We start from the raw sequence: 12638 nt of genomic DNA on the forward strand, positions 1-12638 counted from the left end.
TACATATGTAAATCTATCAATTAATCGTGCTGGTCGAGCTGCAGATATGCTGACGGTGCGTTGAACGTTATGAACCTGATTTTTGATGCGCTGATAACTGATARAATTCATATATACATACATAAGAATTTTTCAAGAGCAAGTGATGATTTTGACTATTTGTCTTTTCAAAATCGTATTCAGCGCGTTAGTAAGCAAACTTGTAAATTTTTTGTAAACACTTATTTTCAAAACTTTGCAAACTTTGCTTTCAAAACTCTTATTCAGCTCATTTGTAAGCAATTCAGCGCGCCTTTTTTTCTAATAWAATTTATAATAATAATTTATTTAACAATTTTTTAAATTTATTACATTTTGAGAAACAAGTACTATACAAAGCCAGTGACAAGTCTAAGCTCGGAATGAATTCCTTGTCTGTAAGCAATTGGAGAGGGTTAATTTACGTAGATGGTTTGACTCACCTCAATCCAATCAACGGTTGCTCTAACGATAATACGAGTATATACGTACGTACATATAGTAGTGTTTTTGCAACATTGCTGCGTTTGAATCATTAGGTGCAAAGTAGTTAAATATTTTAACCATTTCTCATTTCTCCTACCAGCATATTATGTGACAAGGATTGAGAAACTTTTGCAATTGCATACGTTTTTATTGTTATCACTGCGAGCGTTGGAGCAACTTTAGCGATTTTTTCTTGCTTTCTAAAAATCGCATTTCGTCGCACAGCATGTTGACAGCGTGAAATTGATGGAAAAGGTGTTACAGCGTGTACAATTCCGAGGAAAGCTATGAAGAAGAAAGTGAAAAGTTTTCGAGAAAAAGCCGAGACAAGTGACAGCTCATGTGTCGACAGCAAAGTGCAAGAAAAAACATTTTGAACAACAATGCATGGTTTTTTTCACATTCCACCTCCACTGTGTGTGAAAAACAGTTGGATTGGGCCACCAACTGCTGTGTTCGGTTTAAACGCGTATCGCTTTGATTTCCATTATCACAGTTGCATATCTCGGCTGCGCAAGGAGCACAACTAATGTCTGCGCCTGCTCCACTCACCCACCTAAGCACCGTCTCGGCAATGAATCGTTGTAGGGATTTAACTAGTCGCAATCTTTGGTGTGTCGCCGCTACAAAGTTGCAACAAAATTTTTATTCCCCTCTTAGCCATTTTCCTGTCTGCTGTGGGTAATTCTAATGGACTGGGTTACAAGTTGTCCCGCTTGTGTGCGGGCACTATCAAAAAGCAGCCAACTTTGCTTTATATATCACACAGTTGGTGTTCTCGCACTCACCGTGAAGCTGGCTGGCTCGGTGCTGTCTGAATGTCTGGCTGGGAGTTGATTGTGGCGCTGGTGGTGTTGTTGATCTTTGGCGTAAATGCGACAAGATAAATGATTAAGGCATTCAGGCTGTAGCTATCGCTTTCTTAGCCATTGGTTGGCGTGTGCTTCAAACGGTGGCAACTGTAACTCTACACCAAAAGTTAGCGGTGTCAGAATCTATTTGCACAAATCTGTTGGTAACTTTGCTATTGAGCCCAGTAAGCAGCTAAAGCCTGGGCTTGGATGTTTCTAAATATGAAGGCACATTATTTCATAAAGCTTAGGGTAAAGAGTTTTGGTTTTGAAAATGAAAAGATAACTAGATTCTTTCAAAGAGTATGCTAGTGTATTAATATACTTCTATCCTCAATGAAATCATGGAAAAAAGTTCCCCGCTTAACTCGTGGTAATCTCTAAAACCGAACATAATGGTGTTGTTTCAACAGATGTCGCGTAATTAAGGCATAAAAATCACTATGACCTAACAAGTGAACTAAAGAAAGCGCCCAAGCAGTTGGTATGAAAACAAGGACTTAGAAAATAGACTTAAGACTACACATATAAAGAGAACGCGAACTGATGGAATTGGTATAGGAGCAAAGGCTCGATACCTCCTCCAGCGTATCATACCATGTCAACCCCACATGCTCACAGCGTAGTCTTGCCAATGCGAGACAAGTGAACAAGAGATGCTCCATAAAAATTAATAAACCTCATATACCTGTATGATCTATTAGTTTATGTTTTGTTAAGTTTTTAAGTTGGCTCACTCACAGCACTCGTTTCTTGCTCATTGGCATATACCAATTTTATAAATTTGAAAACAAATATAGCACATATACATATGTATGTATATGTAAGTATATACACTTGGCTGCATTTTCATCATTGCCAATCTCAAATAATCTAACTGGTTCACAGTTCGAGTGGCAAAAATCTTCCATCAAGCAAATACTAACGGCTACAATCCAACAAACATACACCAGTTCAACGAGTAAATGACGAATGGCATGCGGTAGCAGAGCAGAGCAAACAAGCAGTCAGTCAGAAACGTAGTATAGAGAGGACAGCGCTTGCTATGTTTACAAATAGTCAGCAAACAATGTAGACAGACGTACTGGCAGCAACGCTGCACTCATAGACAGTTAGACAAACGCACCGAGTTCGAGTTGAGTTAGGCGAAAACTAATGACTCGAGTGCTTGTTRACTGTACGTAGTTTAATTTACTTTAGCTTCATAACCAGCCAACCAACTGCCTGGCCTTTGAAATCTGCTATGTGTATATATACATATGTATGCAGACTTGGATTGCATCAGTTATGCAATCTGTGTGTGATCTCTGCAACAAATTTTATATGCATAACAAGTTCAGAGTTCAACTGAGTTGAATGCTGAGTTGGTGGCACAAAAGTTCGGCGCTGTTAAGTGGCATTGTTGGCAAAGAGGCGATAATAACTATGGAATCGAAATACATTCGTACATACTTATATATTTGTAGTGTTGTATAGCTATGTATCTATGGGCTGTGCATACCGAGATCACTCACTCAGCAACTTTTCCACTCAACTCACAGCCGTATCATCCACTACTATTCATTCAGCATTCATTTAATAACTACAAAATACTAAAAATATGCATTTAAATTATTCATTTCTTCAGCTACAACTTTAGCAATGTTAATTCAGCAAATTGCGGATTTAAGTGTTCAACTGCTGCAATATGAAAAGTAAAGTTAGCTGCATTAAAAATGCATGTTTGCACTCATTTCAGTTGCAGGCTACAAAATTGTTAAGRGATTTAATCAAAATGGCAAATATCTTTTTGCCTGAAAACATATCTGGTTATATTTTACTTTATTTTGATTCCACGTTGATTGAAACAGTTAAGAAATTCTTTATTAATTTAAGTTTGTTCCAGCTATTGCCTTTGTTAGAGGTGCCTAAGTGTATTCAGCACCAATTCAGCGGCAGGAAAACGAAAACATGAAAATTGAAGTATATTTTATAAGTGTTAAAATTTAGATTTGGAAGATTCAAATTGCTAAGTAGCGGTATATTTATTAAATACAGTTGGTCTACTAAGAAAAAATAAATTGTATTATCTGTTCGCGCTTAATATTGGTATTCAGGTAATAAATTTGCTGATATGACAATTTCTTTTTAACATTCGAAGGATACTTAATTATTGTGGACGCTATTCAGCTCATGCAGTTGTAATTTAGCGCCACATTTTTTGCGCTGAATAAGACAAATTTTCAAAATTATATATAAACTGTACTGTTCAGCACTTTATCTCTGCTTGCATACGTTTTTAGTATTATTAATATTATCCTGTCGATTGGATTAGCTTTACTCAGTATAATACTATTTTTTACCAGATTATTATAAACATTCGTAAGATATTTAATTATTGTAGGCAGTATTCAGCTGTTTTAACTGTAATTAAGCACCACATTGGTTGAGCTGAATAGCATGAATTTTCGAAATTATATACAAACTGTACTGTTCAGCACAATATCTCCACTAGCATGCGTTAACAATGTTATCATGTCGCATCGATTAGCTTTACTCAGCTATTAAAGTTGTCAATATGACAATTTTTTCAGTACAAATATTTAATATATACATGAGTAAGATACGAGTATTTGTTTATTTTGAACGCAATTAGCTGATTTACCTTTAATCCAGCACCACATTTGTTAAATATAATCTCTACTGCTGAGCATCATAGCTCAACTTTCAGGCATTGTTAGCATTATCAATTGAAAAATTCAGTTTACAATCCTTTACGATTTTTATGCGCAATTTGATCAGCGTAATAAATCATGTGGTGGCAGCCTGGCACTAGGAAACTTCATCTGTAATGCGGACTGACGACATTTCACGCTGTGTAGCGCGGTGTCAAAGACATGCTGAGCGGAGTTGAAGGAAAAAAGTACACTTAAAAAGAAAACACACAAATATAAACGGTGAAAAATGTACAATGCACTTTTTTCAACCCCTTTTTAAGCTATGTTAATGTATTGCTATTCGCTTCTACTTTTATTTTTATAAAAAATAAAATAAATGGTTTTGGCAAAGCGTTTCGTGTTGCGGCCAAAGTAATCAATTGCTTGTGGCAACGACGGAAGTTCAATTGCACGCGTCGGAATGCGTAGAAAGTTATATTTATAAGCAAAAAAAAAAGAAAATTTCAGTAAACTTGAAAAATGAAAATTCACAAGTTAACTAATGAAAAAGTCAAGAATGAGCGGTGTGTTAAGCGATAAAGTAAAATATATGTAAAGTAATAAAAAGTAAATAAATTTTCCTTTCGCATTTGCCGCCAACAAAATTGCAATGCTTCTCTAGACATCATTCATGCCATTTTTTTCTACTCAACTTGGAACTTCATTCGCCCACAAATGTAAATAAACAAATGGATGTCTGTAATGAAAATTAATGAAAATGGCTCTTAACCCTTCACCTTACTAGCCAGTGGCCAGCAGCCATCATGGATAATAACGCTTTCACCTGTGCCGACACTTGGTTGCATTCGAAAATTAAGATGGTGGCTCACAGCCGTTGAAAGTGAGGAGAAGAAGTCTGTACTTAAAAAAAATTGCCACTTAATTTAATTCAACGTGAACATTTGTCGTGGATTTAAAGCATGCTCAAAATTATTACTTGCAATTCAGCGGAAATTCTTTTTACTTAAAATAGTTAACTGCAGCTTCACTCACATATTTCTCGGAAATCTTATTGAAACTTTATACTTTGTCATATTGAGCTCTGTTTTGCTAATCATTATTTATTAAACTTAAAAACTTAATAAATATATATTGAATCGAACATTTTCAAAAAACTTGCGACGCTTAATAAAACTGAATTAAGTCTAATTTGCGCTGAATTACGTGGCCAATAAGTTTTTGCATAATAATTCATAATCAATAGCTGAATTTGTGCCCAATTTCAGCGAAATGGTAGAAAAGGGCCTAAGTTTAGATTAGAAAATTACCGCCACTAAATTGCAAATGCAAAATCATTAGGTATGTGGTTATATTACTCCTGCTTATTACAAATAGAAAATGGAATTGTGAGAAATGGTAGTGTGCGTTGCTGAATCAATAAATGGTGCGCTGAATTTGAACAAAAATTGCAGAAGCATATTTCTATCTTAATTTTATTTATTTTTTACTGCACTAAAAAACATATTTATTTATTTAGCCGGAAAAAACTGTGCTGAATTTGAAAAAAAAAGAATTCCAGAATATTATTTCAATCTTAATATTATATTTTACTTGACTTTAAAGTTGTGCTGAATGGGAAAAAAGTGAGCTGAAGTAAGCCTTAGCTAAAGATAAGAAACCAAGCTAAGTTAAAAAGTGAAATTTGTTTTTAAATGTTAAAGAATTATAAATAATTAATAGCACTCATATTTTCTGTGCTGAGCTGAATACGAAAGAGTTAATATTTTTTTGCCTACACTTTGCTGAATTTGTTTGCAAGTGTACTGCTATATAGAAAGTGTAATTATCTAGTTAAATATTGACTTTAACATTTTGCTGAATAGGAAAAATTTGAGCTGAATTAAAAATCTAAATACAAACTGTTGCTTTTGGTCAAGTAGTAATGAGTTTTTGAATATGAAATGAGCGCTGAAATGTGCTGAATATATCTTTTTGATTTTAAAATAAATGTAGTTTGTGTTTATGGAATGCTGTGAAGGTCTTAATTAATATTTTGAATTGTTAAATATTAAATATKTTATAAAAGGTCTTTAAATTAGCCATTACGCTCCATAAATTTTTYCTTATACTCACACACACATATATGTGCCCAGAGCGGAAGTTACATATGTAAACAAAAGATTAAAAGTTGCTCTTTCAATTCAAAACAAATATTTCTTTTGCTTTACACTTGACTTGCAACCGTTTTCATGCTTCATTCAAGCCTTCTGCAGGCGAATTGTAAATGCTGACACTGAAAACATATATTTCGCAAAGGAATTTATGCGTTATGTACAGACATACACACAACGAAAACGCCTGTCCATTTGCCTCTGCTTGTGTGTCTGCGTATACTCGCAACGTGTTGTGAGTGTGTATGTTGGTGTGCTTGGATATGAAAACAAATTCTTTACTCTTACGCTTCGTTTAAATAAATGCAATGCAATTCAGCAAAAAATATTTTTTATCATATTTGCACAGTGAATGACTCCGAKGTGCCGAGAATGAAGCATAGCTTCCATTTTCGCTTCTCCAGGGGTAGTCACATAGCCATATTGGAGGCCAGTGATGGCTATGAGAGCGCGATGCAAGTCGGATCGAGGGCTGCCAGCGGTGCCTACGTTGACGTTGGAGTTGATGCTGATGCATGACAGCAAACAAAATATGTACAAATAGTAATAACGACCGCAGGGAGGAGAGATGAGTCGTCGGTAGGTGTATAGCATTTGTGGAGACTGTCTGTGGAGGACGAAGGGAGTGCGGTCGGGTGGCAGCGGAAACAATTTAAACAATTCCAATGAAACATGAGACAACAACTGGCGGCAGTGTGGCCGTGGACCGGCGGGCAGACGACTGCATTCATGCAGCCCCATCAATTGTGGCAGGCGGTGGACTATGCATAGGCAGGAAAGTTATGCCGATGCAGGCAAATAGACACCGACAGACAGAAAAGCGGCAACGGCCTGGACAGCAGGTTAGCTGGCATTACGTAGAAGTTGGAATGGCATGCGTTGGAGGGAAAGAATTGCAAGAGGATAAGGTGCTGGGTCGGTATGTGCCAGAAAGAGAGATAAAGAGAGAGAAAATAATAACAACAGAGTTAAGGCTGCGGCAGCCATGGTTGGGGAATTCCGTGAATACTGCCGAGCACCTAGTTGTATGCAAAGGAATGTGTATTCAGGCATAAAAGGCATTGACATTGTAAAAATTGTTGAATGGACTGAATTGTGGTGCAAAAACGGCAAAATAAATTACAAACAAATACAGAAAATATTGAAAAAAAGTGGCAAATAATATAAAATGAGTTGAGCAGAAGGACGCAGAAGAGCGAAAATGAATGGCATGCCTTGCCATGCTGCGGTATGCAAACACAGAGGGCAGTAAAGCGGTGAGTAAAGCGCAAAAAAGTAGTTAACCGAAGATTGAAATGTAAAATAAATAAATGCGGCAGTACACCTGCCTCTTACCTCCGTAGCGAAGTCCATTAAAGCACGCCGGATTCTTGCAGCGCAAAAGCCAGCATTAAGCGACCTCAAAGTATTGCAACGCGCTGCGAGTACACGCAGCAGCATTTGTCGTCCTCTGCGTGGTCTGTCTGTTTACCTCGCGCYKACTGGCTGGGTAACTTATGACGATAACACGTGCGCTGCGTCACGTGCACTTGATCGCCATATTTGTCAGGTGGAAATGATGATGCCAATATGTGTGTGTCTTTTGAGTGTGTTGACTTTTGTGGCAAGTTGATTATTACGGGCTCTAGTGGCGGCGTCATCTATTGGCACTCCAATGCGGCACATACATACTTATATATGTATTAAGGTAGTTGTGTGTGATCGTATTGAGTTCACTGCGTTCGTATTGAGTTCACTGCAAAACTCTATAGCTTTGGCATCTGCATTACGCCTGATTTATGACTGATTACGTTTTCGCATTCCATGCACCGTTGGCTGAATGAAGTGACGATGCACTGTGCGCTGCATATTTTTACGAGCCTATAGATTTCATACAATTGTTGGGAAATAATGAATTACATTTGGCAGCAAAAAGTTCGCTGTTCAGTAGTCGAAGATCGCTGGAATGCAATGAATTAGTTGTATTCTGTTTTTTCTGAAATATTACGGAGTTTGAGAAAATTGTATATTTTAAGCGCATAGTTATTCAGCGCTACTTTAAAGGTATATTTTACATAAATAGCAAAACATAGCATAATCCAATTAAAATTAAAATTGCTATTTGTATAAAGCATAATTTTAAGGTAACGCTGAATAAGTGTATTATGCGCTGAATATGTAAAAACTCAAAATTTTAACATTACTTGCTATATTTCGAAGTGATTATTAATTGCTTATTTAGTGTTATTTGCCATTAGATTTATCGCTTATAAATCATCACATCTTGTCTGTATGATGTGGTAATTCGTATTTTATTAAACTCTAATGCTATTTTGCGTTGTGAAAGTATTCAGCGGAACAGTAAGATTCATTCAGCAAGGGTACCTGTAATGCTATTAACAAACACCAGGTTTAATGTAATTTTTGGACAATTTAGCTCAATTCAGCAACTATAATCCATGTGTCGAAGAGTACTTATAGCTTTAAAAACATAAATGTAGAGCTATTTTTCTGCGAGTTTTAACAATTCAGCTAGGAGTTGTTAAAGCTGCTCTTAACTAAAAAGTTAGACTCTTATATTTTTTAATTCAATTAACAGCAAKACCCTTCACTGCTCAATTCAGCAACTTTAGTATATGCTCCAAGATATTTATAACTTTGAAGATAAAACACTGTTATCTCATTTATGTGATTTTTAACAATTCAGCTCGGTGTTTAATGAAGAAATAAGACGATTTAAACTAAATACTTAGAATATTTTATTTTTTATTCAACTTATATACAAATTTATTCAACGGAAGAGTCGGCCTTATTCAGCAACAATTTTCGGAACTATTTTATTCACTATTCTAAGGTTTTACATATTTTTAAGATAATTCAGCTCAATTCAGCAACTTACTCCAAGATATTTATGATAGTTAACAGAACTGTTACTTTTCTGCGACATTTAACAATTCAGCTCGGTGTTTCTATTTTTAATACAAATAATTTATTGTAATATCAATACTTTGGTTGCTGTTAATATTTTCTTTGGGCACAATATATTGCAGGTCGCAGAGCACATACACAATTTTTTATCTATCTCCCTTTAAAATAATGTGTGCTGCTCTCAGGGGAGTTGGCCTTGCTTGGGTTTAATATTTTAACCACATAATAAAGTTAGTCTTGCATTTTAATTAGCAGCAACGAATAATAAGGTGAGAGAAACCCTGAAAAARATGTGCAATTGCACTACCGCATTTCTAATGAATTAAGGGCATATTTTAAATGCAAAAGAAAATTTAATAAAAACCACAAAGCAATATAATAAAAAAGTAAAATTCAAATGTGAACAAAAAAACTATAACATGTAGATGCTTGCCTATGAAATTCTGCAAAACCTGGCATCACTTGTATAARACTTGCATAAATATTTTTGCAACACAAAGCAAGGCACAAGGGAATAAACAAATAAGAAAAACAAGCCAAAGCCAACAGGCTGGCAATGAAATATTGAAGAAAATGCCTGCAGACGAAAGAGTAGCGAAGAAACGACGCAGGTGAACGAACAAATTAACATGAGAGTCTACAAGCAGGCAAACACAGTGCTATCAACAAAAGAAGGCCATGCAAGAAGGTAAAGGAAAATAAAATTTGTAAAAAAAAGGGAAATAAAGTCAATGCACGCATTTCAATAAAGGCAGCAGCAAGCCGGCAACAAAAGAAAGCAATGGCGTACAGCAAAGAAATGCAGTAGAAATCAACATTGAGCGCAGGAAAAAATAAGATTGGCAATGGGAAAAGACCCCGACCACAGTGACCGTTTTTGAAACACCACGGCGTATGASTAATACCGCAGCCGTTTCAGGAAGCAACCGCCTAGACATACAAATTGAATGAAATCAACTCGTTAAAAAGTAAATAAGGCTGATGAATGGATACCAAAAACAGGAAAAAAGCAGGCGAAAAAACAATAATGATAACAGTAACGAAGCCAAAGCAGATGTTGGTCTGCGCAAGCCGCACGGCTGCCAAGCTAGTTAAGGTTACGAGGGTTGCTGCAGCAAATTTACTGGGTATGGCTGTGGGGCTAGCACCTACACATTGCATGCTGCTTCATGGCGTCAGCAAGCTTTTCAAATAAACCAAGCTAAGCAGAAGAATTACCTCAGTAGGTAGACAAAAGCACAGGCTGGAAAAAAATCACAACACACATACGCTCGTAGAAAAGTAGCCGTATGCATCATGTGGCTTGAAGCCCGTAGAGTCAGCACGGTCTTTTAAATATTCCAAGCTTACCGCACACAAACTGCTAGCTGGTTATAAATGAGCATGAAAAAAATTTCTTTCGAATGACTGCATGTGTATACATTTCAGCAGCCGCACAGGAATAGCAACAACAATGTGCTGCAAGGTCATATGAAGGGCGGAAAGCGAGTGGAAATAAAAAATTGCATGAAACTGACTCGCAAATACGCATGCAGACAGTAAAAAAGGTATAGCTGGCCTGGGCTCTCATTGATTACCAGCGTACGCTCTCGTTTTTATAAATATACAATTGCCAAAGCTTGCAAGTGTATGATAGATTATAACAAGGTGTGCTTGGTGGCTCAAGCAGTTTTAGGAGGGCAAAYCCGGAAGCGCTCTAGGGACTATATAATGAATATATTATGATGACATTTGCAGGAAAATTGAGCAGCATCGAATGCAATTGGTGATTCAGGGAGCTTTTGCAATGCAAAGAAAGAATGTTATGCAGTAGAGGCGCATAGAGCTTAATTGCTCCTGTAGGGATGAGACAGTGCAAAGTTGAAAAAGTCGATGAAATTATAGAATATATTGACCAGGACCATTACATAAGTAGCCATGACATCGCTAAGAAACCAAACATTCATCACAAAACGGTTTTGAACCATTTAAAAAAGGCATGCTACAAAAAGAAGCTTGATGTTTGGGTACCACATAAACTGTCGAATTAACATCTGCGATTCTTTGCTGAAATGAAATGAAATATTTCCCATTTCTGAAGCGAATGGTAACAGGAGACAAAAAGCGGATCAAAAACGACAATAATGTGCGAAAAGAAAAAACAACAGAAAGGTCTTTGTTTTCCATCAAGACAACGCTAGACCACACATATCTTTGATGACTCGGAAAACTGGGAGAGATTGGGTGGAAAATTTTGATGCATCCACCATATAGCACTAACCTTGTACCAACGGCCTACCATTTGTTTCGGTCAATGCTGAACTCCCCTAATGGAGTAAAGTTGGCTTCAAGAGAAGCCTGTGAAAATTACTTGTCGCAGTTTTTCGCCGAAAAACCAGATAACTTTACACTGATGGAATAATGCCTCTAGCAGAAAAATGCCAAAAATGGTCAACAAATAGTACAATTTTTCTTTAAGGTTCATTAGAAAAAAAAATAAGTTGAAATTTTATTAGAAATACGAAAATACTTTTTTGACTACCTATTATTTCTCCTGGATCCATACACCCATTTAAAGATAACGCATTCATTTAAAACCTCATTACAGTTCAAATGTGTAAGTTTATTTATCATTTAGTAAACAATTTTAAACCCACCACCAAAAACATTTAAAGAATATTACAATTTTGCGCTATTTTTGATTTACAGCCCACGCTTCCAAAATTTACTTTTTCGATAACATGCATGCGGTGATTTTGAAGGCTGTATCGCATGGCGTTGAACCAGACAAATCTTTGCATCCATCCACAGCAGCGACCAATTTATCGTCTTTAACCTTAGCTTTAGCAACATCAGGTTTGAAGTTGCCCGATTCATCCATGATGCCCTGCTTCACCATAATACATTGGCTGCTGCACTTTAAATTATCCGGAACGGTTGTTAATTTACCCTCCATAAAGTCGTGGAAATCTTTTAGCGATACATTGTGCTCCTTATTRCAGTCCTCGATGTATCCGCGCATTTCTGGATCATTTGGGTTGCACTGTTGAAGAAATCGGTGATAGTTGTGTGAAAAATACTTTCTTTGCGGTTTGAAAATGTGAACTTACCAACACAACAGCGCTGCCAACCACTAATAGAGCAATAGTAACAAACGATTTCATGTTGAAATTATTTTTAGGCTCTTACCATCACAAGCTTTGAAATACAAGTTGTTCCACAGCTGACCGCAGCTCGCATTTATACTGAAAATAATTGCTGTAATAGTCATAGATCATTGACTGAGCGATCGACAGTAGGGGTTTTTCACACTGAATAATTTGTTTTCACTATTTTTTTTTTTTTTTTTGTAATTGCTGATTTTGTCTTCCTTATGAGCGTAGTTCTAATTAAAGCGAGATTTTTTGCTGATACTTAYTTGCACGCGTAAATTGTTTAGTTCCGCAGCGTGATTTGTCACTTTAACAGCTATTTCGCACGAGACTATATCAAAATGTTTTTCGGTTCGCAATTCGTTTGGAATTCACACYCCAACTCAGTTCTAATTTTAATTTGTATATAAAGTAAATTTTATAATAATTACAAAAGCC

General features: G+C 36.3%; 1 protein-coding gene across 1 annotated transcript; it reads right to left on the minus strand.

Moving 5' to 3' along the window:
• Positions 1–11650: 11650 nt before the first annotated feature.
• LOC108972508 (general odorant-binding protein 56h-like) lies at positions 11651–12253 on the minus strand. The gene is made up of 2 exons (XM_018939130.1): positions 12159–12253; positions 11651–12091 (listed from the first exon to the last, which is right to left on the minus strand). The coding sequence occupies exons 1-2, from the start codon at positions 12210–12212 to the stop codon at positions 11774–11776; spliced, it is 372 nt and encodes a 123-aa protein (XP_018794675.1). The 5' UTR covers positions 12213–12253; the 3' UTR covers positions 11651–11773.
• Positions 12254–12638: the final 385 nt, after the last annotated feature.

This window comes from Bactrocera latifrons, unplaced genomic scaffold, assembly GCF_001853355.1.
Source record: "Bactrocera latifrons isolate USDA-ARS-PBARC rearing strain unplaced genomic scaffold, ASM185335v1 scaffold_40, whole genome shotgun sequence".
In the NCBI taxonomy this organism is placed as follows: domain Eukaryota; kingdom Metazoa; phylum Arthropoda; class Insecta; order Diptera; family Tephritidae; genus Bactrocera; species Bactrocera latifrons.